This window comes from Scyliorhinus canicula, chromosome 19 (assembly GCF_902713615.1).
Source record: "Scyliorhinus canicula chromosome 19, sScyCan1.1, whole genome shotgun sequence".
NCBI classification, from domain to species: domain Eukaryota; kingdom Metazoa; phylum Chordata; class Chondrichthyes; order Carcharhiniformes; family Scyliorhinidae; genus Scyliorhinus; species Scyliorhinus canicula.
This window is the reverse complement of record NC_052164.1, coordinates 5,871,906-5,888,843: the sequence shown is the minus strand read 5'-3', so window position 1 is coordinate 5,888,843 and position 16,938 is coordinate 5,871,906. Positions and strand designations below refer to the sequence as shown.

General features: G+C 39.5%; 1 protein-coding gene across 1 annotated transcript in view; it reads right to left on the bottom strand.

Annotated features, from left to right (window-relative positions):
* The window catches only part of LOC119954542 (insulin-like growth factor 2 mRNA-binding protein 3), a 207,421-nt gene extending 194,616 nt beyond the window's left edge, over positions 1 to 12,805 (bottom strand). Inside the window, exons 1-2 of the mRNA XM_038779855.1 lie at positions 12,530 to 12,805; positions 11,313 to 11,373 (exon numbers count right to left, since the gene is read on the bottom strand). Of these exons, the coding sequence (XP_038635783.1) occupies positions 11,313 to 11,373; positions 12,530 to 12,704 (236 nt within the window). The 5' untranslated portion in view covers positions 12,705 to 12,805. The remainder of the gene's footprint in view (positions 1 to 11,312; positions 11,374 to 12,529) is intronic.
* Positions 12,806 to 16,938: the final 4,133 nt, after the last annotated feature.

Sequence of the window (16,938 nt, the reverse complement as noted above, 5' to 3'; positions counted from 1 at the left end):
GTTGAGTCGACTGGGTAATTCCCCCCCCCTGCTGGAGTCTGGGTTGTTGGCCGCCTGGATTCGGGTGAGATGGCATGTTGGAAGCAATGAGGTTTCCTACCTCAATTGTTCGAATCCTTGGACAATCCTGAACAGTGTTCACCATCTTTGAACCTGCTTTTTCCTCGATTTCTGCATTCTTCATGCGCCAGTGAAGAATTCTTTATCCTGATAGCTGCTCGCATCTGAGTTGTTATCCTGGACTTCACTCCCTGATAATCATGTTGTTGACTGTTGATGTTGTCATTTATTTACATGCAGGGAAGTGAATAATTTGGGTTTGATATCCTGCACTGCTGGTTTTCCTGATTTAATACGTTTATATCATCGAAAGCTGAAGGTTGAATTCATGATTTGTGCCAAGTGTCTTTATCTAATGTATCCGGGGCGGGGGGCGGAATTGGGAGAAGGATGAACAGAGCTGGAACAGGAGAATGGGTTGGAGGGTTTGGGTTGGTAGGATTAGTTCTGTCCTCACTATGTGTGAGGAAGGTCCCCCCCAATGAGAGCTAATTTGTTATTTTGCACCCACTCCTTTTTCAGGCCCAGGCAGAGTGTGTGTTATCCTGTTCGAGACTGGGATTTGTTTGGCTGGAATTGATTGTTGGTGGTGCTGGGTCCTCTCCATGTAGATATATTCTGGCAAACTGTTCTGACCTCAGCCTGGAGAAGAGTTTAATTTGCGCTGTGAATGTTAATCAATTTCCCCTTTAGCTCTGGGATTTCCTGGGTATTGGCTGCGATCTACCAGCCGTGTTATGCCCGAAAGGCAGTGCAGTGCAATGCAGCCAGTAGAGGCTGGAGATCCCTCTTCCAGGATCTACCCAGCTTGCCACGCCTCGCAGTTAGATCTGGCAAGGTGTTGCGACGTGAATCTTGCCGATTGCGGGTGGATCACTTTTTGACAAATCTGCATATTAGACAGCTAGTCTCACTCTAATAACACTCCCACAATCTACGTAAAGCGATGGGATTTAATCCCCTCACCTTGAAGACCCTGGGCGAGTGCTGATCTCCACAAACGGGGACCAAAGAGAATGGCACTCGTGAGGGTCTCCCAGGAGATTGGAGGACCCCTGATGCGTGCCCTCTTGTTGTTCCAGCGAGCAGAGCTCCTCAGTGAATAAAACTGGACTTATTGCAGCCTTGTTGCGGCATTCCCCACCGAGGCCCAATATCTATCCAAATGGGAGTTCAATAACATGGTGTTTCTTGGCGCTCTGAGTGTTGAGAAACACCCAGCTAAACGTACTCACCATGGGTCTCTGTTCCTATTTGAGTAGCTCACCCCTATTGATGCAAGTGTTGCCTGTGTCCTGTTCTGGTTCACACGGGTCCTATATCCGTGATGGGAATATGTTGGGATTTTGTCCCAGATTCATCTGATATCATTTGTTCTCATTCTTGTGATGGCTACTGTTTTACGCTGTCCCTGTTGTACATTGATACCAATGGCTTCCTTTCCTCCTCTTTTGTTTGTTTTGCGGTGATATTTGCAAAAATTGAAAAAATAACTCTTCTTGGTGCAATATTGCAACAAGGTTGGATGCAATGCAATAACACTGTTCGATAAGATATACAAATTTTTCTGAACAGATTTTAGCACCATTATTAGATTAAATATAGCAACACTGCTAGATGACGCAGCAGCATTGTTAGGTACAATATAGCAACATCATTAAATGTGATAAATCAACAACACTAGATACAATATTACAGCAGTGGTATATAAAAAATTTGCAAAACCTACTATTGCTAAATTGTATAATTTGGATAAAATACAGTAACATTGTTATGTAAAATATAGTAACATTGTCAACTAAAGTGTGTTAGCACTGTTGGACAAAATACATTGTTAGATACAAATTGCAATATTCAATATAGCAAATCTAATCAAAGCAATACAGCAAATAAATACAAAACAATCACATTCTGGAGACAAAATTGTAATACAGTTGCATACAAAATTACAAAACTATTAGGAAGAAAAATTACAGCTCTGACACATACAAAAATTTAACAACACTCCTAGGTACAATGTAGCAAAACTGTTAGATACAGTCTAGCAAGTGTGGTACATACAAACTTCCCAAAAGCAAATAAAGCAAAATTGAGTTTAGATACAGTACAGCAAAATTATTTGATAAAGTGTGCCAACATTGTTAGATATTAGATATGGCAACATTTAGATAAAATGTAACATTGTTGACTAATTTTCGCTAGACATAAGATGATTGTTGATCCAAAATTTCAATATTCAATATAGAAAACATTATCAAATCATTACAGCAACCAATAAATACACAACTATCACATTTTTTATATAAAATTTAAAAACCACTGCATCTAAAATTACAGAAATATTACAAATCAGATTAAAGCTCTGGTAGATACAATTTGGCAACAGTGTTCGATACAAGATGGCAACAGTGGTCAATACAAGATAGCAACAGTGATGGGTACAAAATTGCAACACTGAATAATGCACAATTGTAACATTTAGATACAATACTGCAGAATTGTTGGATAAAATGTGGAAACATTGTTATATAATAAAGCAACATTGTTAGATAAACAAAAGCAACAACTTACATTTATATGTTTGTAATGTATTAAAACCTTGCAGGTTGCTTCACTGAGATCAAATGCAATAATGTTCTTAGTTACAACTTAATAGTAATGTTCTGAGATACAATATAATAACATTGTTAGCTAAAACATAGTATTGTTAGATAAAAATTAGTAACAGTAACATTCTTAAGGTACAATTTTGCCACATTGTTGGGTACAACATTGTAACATGGTTAGAAAGAAAATGTTAACACTTAAAACATACAACATTTTAGTACTGCAGCACTGTATTGTACAAACAACAAGATTTTTATAAAACAAGATTGCAATACTTTTAGAAACTAAAGAGAAACATTCCTGGATATGATATAGCACCATGATTAGTTACAAGATAACAACATTGTTAGATACAAAATACTTGCATTTTAGATACTTTCAAACTACATGACATAGATATAGCACATTGATGCTATAACATAACTAACAACATAGCATTGTTAAGTCAAATACACAGTAATATTGCAAGGAATAACACACCACTAAACCAAGAACCTAGCCTATTTCAAAAATGAAACATATTTGTATTGTAATGTAGCTAAATAAAGCACATTTATATATATAGCTATGTTGTCTTTATTACAAAATTAATTGATTTTAGGTTAGATTGCAATTAATCTCAGGTTTTACGGATAAAATTGTTCCAGTTTTGCTCTTTTGATGTATGTCATTATTTTAATTCCTCAAATGAATTATTTTCTTAAAAATCACTCCTTCTTTATCATCACACAATGTATTGCTTTGTTACCATCACGATTAGTGTTTTATTCCTAGAAAATGGGGCATTTTCCTCTCTTTTCACTGACTCTTAGCACAAATCTGTCTCTGGGAAGGTATTACGATATGGATTGGATAGAAATGAAAAAATAGAATCATACTATTTCATCATCCAAGTCTTGCTTTATGGCCTCAATCTACCTATCTTTATCAAAAGAAAAGCAAAACTTCCTTTCTTTCAGCAACACTAATGAGCCCCCGCCTCAAAAAACAATGTCCACAATCAATCCTCCTTATGAGTGCTCTTGTTTAATGGCAGCTTATGGTTTTGTACATATCCTCCCCAATGAAAACTCATATTATGAATCTCCAAATTCAAGCCCCATCCCTTTAAACAAGAAAGTGGGCAATTTCATCCAAAACAACATGGGCGGGATTCAAATCAGAATCTCGGAAGTGACTATACAAATAACATATAGCCATTTTAAAAATTAATTTTGTTCATATGGTTTGGATGTTGAGTGCAGTTTAGGTGGGGGTAGCAACAGGAAAGAAAGTAACCTGATACTTCCAGCTCCTATATCAGTGCACGGTGTTGTATTATAGTCTTCCCAAAAGCACATTATCAGGAGTATCCTACATATTCTATATTGTAAACGGAATTCATTGTGGTGTCAAGTTTCTAAAGCCTGACCTAATAGACACTCCTTTGTTGTTTAAAAAAAGAGAGAAAATTGTTGATCAGTGTCATTCTCTTTGTACTTCAGTTATATCCAAACCTTTCCCCACTCCTTCCCAAAACATTGTCTTAATTTTTTACATGGGAATCTTGGGTTTTGTTTGTAATTTTAAAAAAATATTTCATGGTAGGAAATGTTTGATCCTTTTACACAAAATGTCAGCTACTTAAAATGGAAACATCTTCAGAGTGATCAATTTTCTTAAAGGGGTTTTCAACTTGTTTCACAGCTTTCGTTAATAAAATCTTAGAGACCTACATTGCAAGAGTGGCTACACTTAGTACTTCATTGGCTGTAAAACACTTTGTAAAATACAGTGTCCAGGGGTCATGAGCAGCACTGTTTAAATAAAGTTATTTTTTCAATCTTATTCTGGGTTTGTTTATGATTCAATGATCACAAGCATTTTGGTACAATACAGTAATGGGCAAGAGGGTGTTTTCAGACTCTACCTCGTAGAATGGTGACAAACTCCCAGCAGTGCAATGATAAATTCTATATCTTCAATTGTCTCGAGAGAGCATTTTTTGTTGAAGAACACTCGTGTGAAGTAATGGCAGCTACAGGCTGGCCACTGATGCAGATTGGTATGAGAGCAATTTGCAGTAATGAATCGCAAAATATATTAGTTGATGTAGTAAATTAGTACCAATAAACTAAATAAAAGGTGCTATATGAGTTATTGCTCCAGATAGTTGTTGTAAAGCTTTCTAATTAAATAAAAATACAACTAGCTTACATCTTTCATGGAAAAAAATTGAATGACTTGTGGAACCTGATCCCCAAAATGCTGGTAGGAATTTCCTGAATCCCATATAATAAAATAGAAGTGAATTATTCAATCACTTTAAACAGTGACCATCTAACAAACTCCGACCAATCCCATCAATTGAAGCATTGCATTGTATTGAGAGAATGACAAATGTTCTGGATTCCAAATTTCAAATTAACACCATATAAAGTTCAGGGTGGTTTCTACATCTGCCCCCCCCCCCCCCCCCCCCCCCCCCCCGCCCCCACCACCACTACCACCACTACCCTGCCCCTCCCATTGTCTTGCTGCCCCCCACCTCACTAATTTTTCTACTGCCTGGATGTCTTCAAGTGATTGCTGGCTAACTGAAAACATTTCTCTGAACTAAAACTATTCCTGGTGATGAACAAACTCAAGCAGGTGTCTGAAATGTCCGCAACAGCAAAGTCAAGGAAAAACCGCACAGTCAACCAATAAACCTCCATATGGACCTTCTGCAGTTGGGCTGCCGGGGCAACCCTTGCAGCTCACATCACATCAATCTGTACAAGTTATTTTCCTTTTTCTTCTTTCCCGTAATTATTTCCAAATTATTACTTGTACAATCTGGAGCAGGCATGACTCTCAGTTGCTGTGATTGGTCTACTAAACTCTGCCATTAATTTGAAGAAATTTGAGTGGAAATGCATTGAAAATGAAGAAATCATCTCAAAGCATTCAGGAGGCTGAACCAGAATAACTAAATATTTGTGCTAGCTATGTGGTCTCACAACCAGGAGCCTGACTAGACCTCCCAATTAGTAATGCACCTTCAAAGTTGATATTAAATCTCTCTTGCTTCCTCTGCTTAACCCTACCCCCACTAAAGAAGCTGAACATACAACTGGCGGCACAAAATGTCCTTCTGTGCACAACCCCCACCTCCCTTAACAATAGTTAAAGGTTTGAACAGTGAGCATATCAACTTCTAGTAGTTTTATTTTTATTCATAAAAATGCGTACAATAACCATGTGGCTAGGAATTTTAACCAAATCAAATTTCTTCTTTTCAATCCCCCCCCCCAACCTCCACCGGATTGATCCACTAGGCTCAATTAGACTTTATGACAGTCCTGACACCACCTCTTGACCTTTTCTTGTGTGATGAGCATATAGATTAGGAATGCTCTACTTATTGAACTTAAAAGGCCTCAGGGTGAGGGGGTGCACAGGGGAGGGAAACTGCAAATTACAATGAGGTTGGGGGTGGGGCAGGGAAAGACACACACAAGTGTGCACATGGAAAAAAGAAAACTTCAAAGGCCTTTTCAGATTCAAACAGCTTCTTTTTTCCCCCCTGTTTCGGTCTTTAAGACATGTATAACATTATGAATTTTCTGCAGGTTTGAAGTGAAAGGGAGGGGGTATTTCAGGAACACAGCTCTGGAATCCATTTAGCAGTATAGGGTATGCGCTTCCAGTGTGGGTCAAAGGTCATGCATTGCTCAGTAATGACCTACGCAGAAATGAGAAAAGGCTTCGGCCACCATTTTGTGTGGTAACTTAGCAGAAAGATTTTTTTTTTTTAAATACTGGATCTAACTTTAGTCTTTTTTTTAACATGGATGGTAGCCTATCCTATAAGTTAGAAAAATTCAGTAATGTCATTTCGTCACCCTCGTTAAACAAAAGAAAAACAAGTTTGAATCACACAGTTTAGAACACCAATGGGGGATCCTCTCCATTCATAAAGTCAGCAAACTACTACATCTTGGCAAGAGCTTCTTAGCCACAAACAACCCCTACCACTGTGTTCTTTGTGTGTAACGAATATAAAAAACATCCCAGCACCAAAGAATGTACATTTGCACATAACTGAGGAGAAGAATGATAGAAATTTTCTAAACCTTGCAAAAAACAATTTTAGTCGCATAGAAACTACAACTTGTTACAAAATAATGAAATAAACATTTTTTTTTAAAAGGAAGGCTCTTTTGTTATTTTTCAGGGGAGAATTTTGTTGCCAATGTTCTCCATTCTGTGATTGGGTAGAATTCCATGGATACCTGATGGTGTTAAGACCCTCATCCAAGTAACCATTTAAGGCATATGTTAGTCTAACCTGTAAATGTTGGCAGTGTAATCACCCCAAAGAAGACAACACATCTAAATCCTGATTCAACCCAGTTGAATCCTTCCAGGAGTTACAGGTTAAGGGGGCAGTGGCAAGTGGTATTGTCGCTGGACTAGTAATTCAGAGACGCAGGGTAATGCACTGGGAACCAGTTTCGAATCCTGCCATGGCAGAGGGTGAAATTTGAATTCAATAAAAATCTGGAATTTAAGAAGTCTAATGGTGACCATGAAACCACTGTCGATTGTCGTAAAAACCCAACTAGTTCACTGATGTCCTTTAGCGAAGGAAATCTGCTGTCCATATCTGGTCTGGCCTACATGTGACTCCAGACCCACAGCAATGTGGTTGACGCTTATAAAAATGCCACTAAGTTGGAGGCTAATTAGGGCTGGGCAACCCACATCCCATGAAAGAATACAGAAGAAGAACATAATCAGGAGCATGAACCTTCGTCAACTTTCCTCTCAGTAACATGGGAATGTCAAGGCCAATTCACCGCGCCTTCCCTGCTAGAATAGCCGAGATCAGCCAATTCAGCGTAAATCAGAAGTGGAATTTGTTACTGATCTGTTTGTCTCAGCTATTTGGGATAAAATCACTGAGCTCATTTCAAACTATTTCAGAAAATCTATGATATCTTTATCTTTGTTTCTTTTCTTGCTATTTGCAGCATTGTAACTGTCCAAACATCCTGGATTTTTCAAAAATATACTTTATCCATTAACGTTAATCATGTAATTTTACAAACAATTCAAAATACTTAAGCCACATAAATGAAGACATCAACCATCTCCATTGTGAAATGTACACACCAATCTCTCTTTCTTTGAGCAAATGCATTCAATAATTTAATTTTGAAGTATATTTTCTTTGAATATTTCCTTGTTTCTTTCAACACCGAATTTCAAAGCTAGAACAAAAATTCCTCCATAATAATTTGCTTCAAGCATTCCAGCCATGACAAGTATTTCAAGATCTACAAACTATATCAACTAAACATTATTTTGTAAGATTTTTCTGCTCATTCTACTTGTACATAATGTCAGTGAATGGTTTTTCCAAGTCTGACATTGGGATAAATTGTGCTGGATTTTGTCAAATGATATTATAACCATAAAAGTTTTTTTTTCTGTGAAATATTTAAAAATATAATCTATCAAGACCAACTCTTCTGAAAGTTCATTTCAAAATTAAACTTTATTTCCTGAATGCCAATGGCTGGTTCTTTTTTTTTTAAGTTATGGATTTCTTGAAAGTCATTATTTTAATTCCAGTTAACGAAATAAAAGACTACCATTTGTGTAAATAAGAAAGGTAAGTTAAAGAGAGACACAGCCAAGGTGCCAGAACCTGAAAGGGGTATCAACAGATTGAATGTTTAAAGCACCCTCAACATAACCAGTCTCTTTCCTTTTCAGATGTAGATAGAAATCCTGTGTGTTTCTGACATTTTCTGGGGAATGGGGAAGGTGGGGTGTACAGTTCTTTATTCAGCATGTTAACTGATACTTTTCCCTTTTTTGGAAGTCAATGTTCCTGATTACACAAATCTGCTGCAATTTAATCTGACCAACATTAGAACATAGAACAGTACAGCACAGAACAGGCCCTTCGGCCCTCGATGTTGTGCCGAGCAATGATCACCCTACTTAAACCCACGTAACCCGTATACCCGTAACCCAACAATCCCCCCATTAACCATACACTACGGGCAATTTAGCATGGCCAATCCACCTACATTTCTATCCACTAAGAAAACACAGTTGCTGTGTTATATTTAGATTTATTTTTTATATAGTTATATATGATTAGCAAAATTTGATAGAACACATTTATATATTCAGAATAAGTTCAGTTTGAGAGAGTGCTGAAAATTACATAACTTTTTATGTCTGTTATCAGGAGTTTATTTGTCTTACATTACAAGATATTATAATTTTAACCAACAGTCATCTTATTTCCTTAATAAGATTCAATGCAGCACTGATATATTTTTATTGTCAAATCACAGGGAAATAATTCACTCAGTACAAATTTCCTAGAATTTCCAGCCTAAAAAGTAATGGATGATCTTTAAAAATGATTTGTTTGTTCTATGTAAAAATGTATTCTTCTACAAATAATAAAACATACTTTGAAACATTTATTTGATTACATTAAACCATTTATAACAATCGAAAATAGGTTTGAACCAATAGGTTTGCAGTTATTTTAAAAAGATTCTCATGCAATACAAGATGTTGTCAGTTTTGGTAAAGACTGAAAGCAAACACTACAAAGGTAATTTTATTAAATACCTTATAAAGTTACCTCTGATCTGACTTCAAGATTTTGATAATTTCTCATTTCGATAAACAGCATCATTGGACCAACCATTTATACACATATACACACACTTTATTGAGCAATAACATCATTTCATTCTAACATTTACTTGGGTTTCTAGATCAATCTATTTTATAGCCATTTCCCCAATTTAAAAAGGACAAAAGCTCCAACAAACCCCATCATACATTTATTTTAGAGCTTCAGAATTGCATGGATTCTTTCAATAGGAATTTAGCAAGTCCTCTTTAAAGAAAAAAAAGTTGCAAGTGTTACAAAAAAACAGGATGTTAAGATTTTGAAAGCAAACTATTTCCATTTTGTATCTTAAAACACACTGGAATAGTTTAGATAAAGCTGGGAGGAATGCATGGTGTTCACTAAAAAACAAATAGCTGGATCTTAAAACTGCTGCACCAAAATTGGGCAGGAAAAAAACACTAAATTGCGTTTGCCATTTACACAGTTTACCTAGTGTTTACTCATCATTCTACCCAAACCAGAATAATTCACAAGAGACAGAACAAAAACTTTATTAATTAGATTTTTAAAGTTATGACCATGCTTTGCTCAACTATAAAACAGGTCAAGTGATTTTACGTTTATTTTGCTGATTTTTTAAAAACTACTTTTCAAATTGGCTGACTTAGACTTCATTTTAATTTTAAACCTTTTGAAAATAAAGTGGGGCATGGTTTGGTTTACAAACATCCCTAGATTATAATACCAGTTAACGTTGGTTACAAAGTACACGTATACCTGGTTAAAATGCTAACCTAAACATGGAGAACAATAGTTTCAGCTTAACTAAGCTTGTCCCCTCCACTCTATCATTTCAAGTAGATAATCACATAACTGATACAAAGTTCTTGTCGTTAAAGCAGGGCTTAACTTTGTTTTCTGGCATTCTTTGAACCAGAACATTTTTCCATCGGCACCAACCAGTTTACCAGATTAGGCAACACTTCAATGAAAAAAATATACACATACACTAAACACTAAATGGTTCAAAGCAGGATCAAGCAAACACTTTTAAACAGGTATATCAGCAACACATCCAAAAGCACCTCACATGCACATTGTATCACATTAGGTTCTGGGTAAAGGTTTCAACTTTGTTCCTGACTGAACTCAATCAAACTTCGTTAATGAAAGACGATATCGCGTTTTGAAAAGGCTATGCTTGGAACAATCAGGCCGAGCACAATTCGTTAACCGATTGCACACAGAGGAATGTCGGGACATGAAATGCCAACGTAATCGCCCAGTATGACTGATGCAAAGAAGGATCCTTATTTCCATGCATCGCGTCCCTTGTCTATTTAAAGCAGCCACGGGAACGGTGGATACGAAACTCGGAAGACTGACTGTATTTGGGGAGTTTTTCCAACTCCTCCCTCAGTATCATTTAATCGGTTGAATCGTTCCTGCAATCGGCTTTGGAATCAAATGAGGTTTGAACCCAAAGCAACGTTTGAAACGTGATCTATTTGAGCGCTTTAGACAGGGGGGGGGGGGGGCGGTGAAGCATTAACTATCCGCCCTCTCCCCATTCGCAAATCGCGACCTTTGCAATATCAAGAGCAGGAATCCAGAAAGAGCTCTTTAAAGTCACTAGCTCCTCAATAGTGATCCTATTTTTTCAGCCACTGCTTTAAATCTGCTCCACACACACAGAGCAGTTCCTGCCACCGATCATTCCCCCCATTGCTGCATTATTTTATCTCAATTGAACATTGCAACAACGTCACACATATCGAGGAAACAATTAATTTCAGACATATTTCATTTTCCAGCTAAACACAACTGGAGGGTTTTTTTCTTAAATAACATCACAGAGAAGCTTCCGAACTTTGTAAGTCATCTTGTTTTTAAAACATCCGACACTTCCAACCAGTAACCAGAAACAAATCAGCAAATCATTGTGTACAACTCTCCAGATATCTCCAGACAAAAAAATTAAAAGCAAAACAAGTATTGGGGTGGATAATACCTCTGCCTCTTGGGAACTGAGTGTTCTACTTCGATGTGTTTCCCATGGAGCTCCACTTGGCCTGAAAACAATTTATATTTGCATTTAATTTACTGTTTAATCTTCTTCAGCTCTACTCAAATAAACACTGGTGAAAATAAACCCTCCGTTATTAGCAGGGTGGATTCTGTCATTTTGTATTGAAGTGTGTGTTTTGTGGAGGAAATGTGTTAAAGTCTGTTTTTATACACATAATTTGAGGATTAATTTCCTTACTAAGTTACTGAACAACTTTATAGTGGAGCTGCTGCATTGCATATCGGGCGCCTAAGTAAGCATATACAATATACCATATGTGAAAGTTATTTTTTTTATGGTTAGAATGTTTGTTTTCGCATGCTTCCCAGCCCTGTAGTATTTTCACAATCAGCATGGCGGACCTCGCTCAGTGTATGCCCCCATCATAGGCTGTGTTCAATTCATGGAATCATTCGGAGCAAGGGGGGTGGGGGGGGGGGCGATATGCATTCATTTAGACCAGTTGTTTTGGAGCAACGGGAGAAAATGTTAGCCGGACTGTCGACACCGCTCGACTGGGGTCAGTGGGCGAGATACGGGATTAAAACTGCAAACGTGGTATTATTACGGAGCTTGCAAATGACGGCCTACTATCAGTGGAGGGGAAGGACTAGCTAGCATCGACCCATTCTGTCCAAGAGACACCGTGCCCCAGAGGGAGGGAGGGAGAGGGGGTAGAACCCGGAGCAGATCCAGGGATGTTACCTAAAGACCCAAACTGTTTCTTAAGCCGCGATCCCGTATCAAAAGTGAGGAATGCAAAACTGATTTGTCTCTTATTTTTTGGTCAAACGCCGCGTGTGTTGAGTGTAATTGACTAAGAGAACCTGCTGATAACCAGAAATATACAACCCCCATCCCCCCAAAGGAGGAATTGGCGCGTCTTCTCCCCCCCCCCCCCTCTCCCCAACCTTTATATTAAATATCCATCTACAATATCTATAATCTATAGCATCAGAATCTCACGCTTTAGCGAGCTCGCATCATGATCGAGCTCGTCAGAAATTAAAAAGGGGCCATTGCAACTCTCCAGAGCCCCACTCCGAGAGTGCAGGAGTGGTAGGTAGGCCATTTGTAGTAAGTGGTAAGGAACACAGAACGGCATTCTCCAGAAAGGTTCAACTCCTGCTGCATTTGGGAGATTGGTTGAAATCGCTTACCGGATAAGGTATCGATGGCTTTCATTGCCCAGTTTTCATCTGGACAGTCTACAAAGGCATAACCCGTTTTTAGTAGAAATTGCCCAGAAAAAGGAATCTTCCAGTCATTGAAGATAGTTTCTAACTCTGGCACAGTCACGTTTTCACTCAGGTTTCCGATGTAAAGCTTGTTCATTGTGATTTCTCTTTTTTAAGGGTTTCTTTTTTTTTGAAGAAGGGAGGGAGAAAAATTGAAACACAGCACCTTAAAAAATAATGATCGTTCCGAGGAAGGGGGGGAGGTGGGGGTGGGGCGGGGGGAGGGGGGGGGGGAGACCCAGCGGTGACAATAATTAAGACGGACCTCGAGTTGTTGCAAAGGGAGGAATTTAAAAAAAAAACAAAAGGCCAAAGAAAAAGTGTGAGGCGGAAACAGGGAGTTATGAAACGGTATGGCGGGCTGTGAAAGTCTGTCTTCTCCCCCCCCCAAACCCCGTTGAGTCAGACTGAAAATGTCACAGGACGTTGCTGGTGGCACCGCCTCCAAATAAAATCGACCTTAAAAATGACTGAAATATTTGCCTGGGAGAGGTCCACGTGGTTACACACGGCCTGCCCCTCACGTGTAAGATCGCGTCAGTTTCTGACCCCCCCCCCCCCCCCCCCCCCCCCCTTTACAAACACACAAATCCCTTTTGTTTACTACAAACATCACCCAGGCTCCCTCCCCCCCAGCCCCTGGCCACCACCTTCCTTCCAGCAGCTCACTAATCCAGTGTGTGTGTGTGTTAACAGGGCCGCAGCAAGGCCGGATACGGCACAGTGTTTACTCGGGAGGGTTATTTTTTTTTTGAATGAAAATCTCGTGGGTGGTGATTTTTTTTTTCTCTGAATGAGCAATGGTGATCCGGCGCCAAATTTCTTGTTGCTACTTTCTCAGCACTCCAGGGAAAGGGGCTGATTTAAAGTGGGGGGTGGGGGGGGGGGGGGGGGGGCGTTTTTGTAAATATTCCTAACACTTTGTGCTTTGCGGGAAAGAGTTGCCAGACTTTTGTCTGCACCAATTGTTTAAACCCGGTTTCTCTCCCTCGCTTCAATCCCCATTTCCCCCCCTCTAACTCAATATTGTATCACAGTAAGTGGAGCAATCGGTTACAAAAGTTAAATAAAATAATTCCTATCGAATAATTCCCCGATTGTTCTTTGACAGGAAATTTACATTTTAAAACAAAAGATTGTTATTATAAACCAATGTTCGCTCGAAGTGCCACCCGGGTTAAAGTGTCATTTCAATCTGAAACTTCATTTGGAAGGGAGTGAAATGGACAGGGCAGTGATGGTGAATGTTTTGGGGGCGCCTGATCATATATTTTCCCCATGAGAAGACACAAGCTACCATTAGGCTTTAAGATCATTCTGGTCCTGATTGCGAGATAAGTGAGTGGTTCATAGAAACAACATGCCCATGACATGAACGGGATAATTCCAACCTCTTCCAGGAGACACACTGATTTTGAAACTACGATGCTCTCCGTTTCTTTGTAAATTGGTCGGCTGGTGTAATAGTCCACCTGATTCCACCCCAGTGGAATCCATTTCTCCAGATAAGCTCAACGCAGATGTGTGCCAGTTATGGAAGATATGAGTCCCATACAACTGGTTCAGTGCATCTGGAAAAGACACTAGAGGTCAGAGTTCGGTGTTAGCAGCATTATAACAGTGGCGGTGCTGAGCAATTTCTAAAAATACCGCCGGTGAGCATCGTGTGATGGAATCGCTTTAAAATATTTTGAAATGTCTCATTCAAAGTATCAATAAATTTGCATATTCCGCTGAAGAAATGATACATTTGGATTGCTTTTGCTGTTGACTGATGTTATCGAGAGCGAATATACTCTTTTAAAAATTAATACCATTTATTTCTCCCTCCCCGCACCCCCCCCCCCTCCCCCGCGAGTTGGGCAGTATGAATATTAATATTGAAACTTGTACCGTGTTGACTGGCAGTTCCGAGTGGAGCTTAGAATTCAAGTCTTCTTAGTAAAATTAAGGAAAGTTCGTTTAAAGGTCGTTTAGAAACTTCTCAAACATAAATATGTCAAATGTTCCCGTGCCAAATCCAGGAGAGGGTCTTCAACAGCCTGTGTGTGATTGTAACTGGGAGCAAAATTGGCCACATCGGGTATTGAGATTAGCCTGTTTCACTTGAAGGACCACAACTTATTCATTAATGTCCTCTCAAGTTAATTGAACAGTTGTGCATTTTAGCAAGGAATAATTGATATATTTACACGCGCTTTGAGTTGTGTAACTTTTCCAGCTTTTCCTATGAAACATGAGTTTGTGGTTTCTTTTTAGCAATTCATGCCCCTGGACATTGGGAAATGTGATTTGACACTGAATGGCCGTAATATTGGCCTCTTTGGTAGACTTTTGCTGAGAAAGGTATGGAGGGAGCAGGAACGCTCTTGATGGGCTGAACGGTCGCCTCCTGTCCCATGTGGCCGCCCCAGTCCTTTTGACAGCTGGCTGTTGGACTAGAGCAGGGAGGAAGTACCAGCACCAGGCCACGAGCATCATTTCAGATGGTCTTTTCCATTCACAAGTGATTCAACCGGTCAATTTCTGCCCAAGGACCAAATCTCAGAAGATTGCAAAAAGGGAGAATATTCCATAAATCAACAGAATGGATCGACAGAATGTGCGATTCAAACACTGCAACAAGCCAAGGATCGGCTCTGTGTTGGATCCCAGGAGTAGATCCCACTCTGTGCCTCATACACAGGGCGACGCCAGTTCAGCTCTGAGCTATCTGTGTACTCAGTCATGTCACCGATGACTCATTTTACATCGTGTTTAACATCATCCACAGGATCGGTAATGAAACGTCACATTTTCTATTAAGACGAAGAAAAGTCCATAGACTGTAAGAAAAAAAGGACTTGAAGCAGAGTAGACCATTCGGCCCTCGAAGATCGTGTCTGATTTTCACCCCAGCCCCATCATTACTGCAGGATCCCAATAAACTGCGATTCCATTAGAAATCGCGCTCTGACCCGAATATGCTCAAGTGTGTGGCTTGACCTGCGGAGTGTATGCTGCATGTTTCTGTTTTTTTTATTATTTGGCAGAATTATTCATCAAAAAGGTTATTGAGGAATGACACCAGGAATGAGGATAGCTGGGAGGTTTACCTGACCGATATTATATATTAATGTAAATCACTAAAATAGATTAGCCCCATCAATACCCACCCCATTTGGGATGTGTGGAAACTTGGCCATGAACCGCTTCGGGACGTCCCGAGGCCGTGAAAGGCGCTATAAGAATGCAAGTTAGTTCTTAATTTCTTGGATTTGTAATGGGAGAGATGTGTCTGGTGGGAGAATATCCCCCCCCATCATTTGCAACGTTTACTGGGCCGTTGTAAGTTAGTCTTCAGGGAGCAAGTGACGCCGCACATTCACTGGGTCGGGCGGGGGGGGGGGGGGGGGGGGGGGTGCGCGTTACCTTGTGTAGAATGTCAACTGTAAAACTTCCCTGACCTTCCTTACCTAAGTATGGCCATATATTTGCACAGTAATCTTAAATCAGCAATTGATTTACGGATGCAATGTGTCCCCGATTGTGACCCATTGGAGGACCGCTTAGTGTTCCTTTAGGAAGGAGTTCTGTGCTTGGAGTGCATGCTATGTACTATAGTGAAAGTAATATTTTGAGTTAGAAATTACCCCCCCCCCCCGTTGTAATAGAGGAAAATAGATAGAATGAAGTGGAGGGGGGTCGACTTGGAAAGTTCAGAGACCAATATTTTTCACTCTGTTCTTCAAGATCTTTCGCCCTGATGAAGGAGCAATGCTCTGAACGCTCGTGATTCCAACCCAACCTGTTGGACTTTAACCTGGTGCTGTAAGACTGCTTACTGTGCAAAGAGCTTTAGTGGAATAGGTTTGGGGAAACGTCTCCATTGAAGCGACTTACTTTCCCACCCTAAAGGCGGTGGAAAGTTGAAAACTCAAACTGAATGTTGGGATTGAACAGCAGGACTGGGGCGATGGGGGAAGGACATCAAGCAAGAGTTTCTACCACATCGCTTCAAATCTTGACCCACAAACACAATTTAATATAGTTACATAAACAGGCCTTTGGAGGCTGGAGAATCCGGACTGATGTCCCTAGGTCAATGTCTACAAAAGCCACGTCGCAATTACTCGCGATTGTTACTTGAAGGCACAAGGTGGGTCTAACTTATATTAATGTCGATGGGCTGAATGGCCTACTCATTTACACATGTTCCGAAATGTATATTAAATTGAAGCAGACAAAACGGAGTTTGAAGAAATTACTTTTGGGAGTTTTCTTAAACAAGCTGAACGGATATAGTTAATGAATTGGAATTCAAAACTATTCGTTAGGATGGACAGGTATAA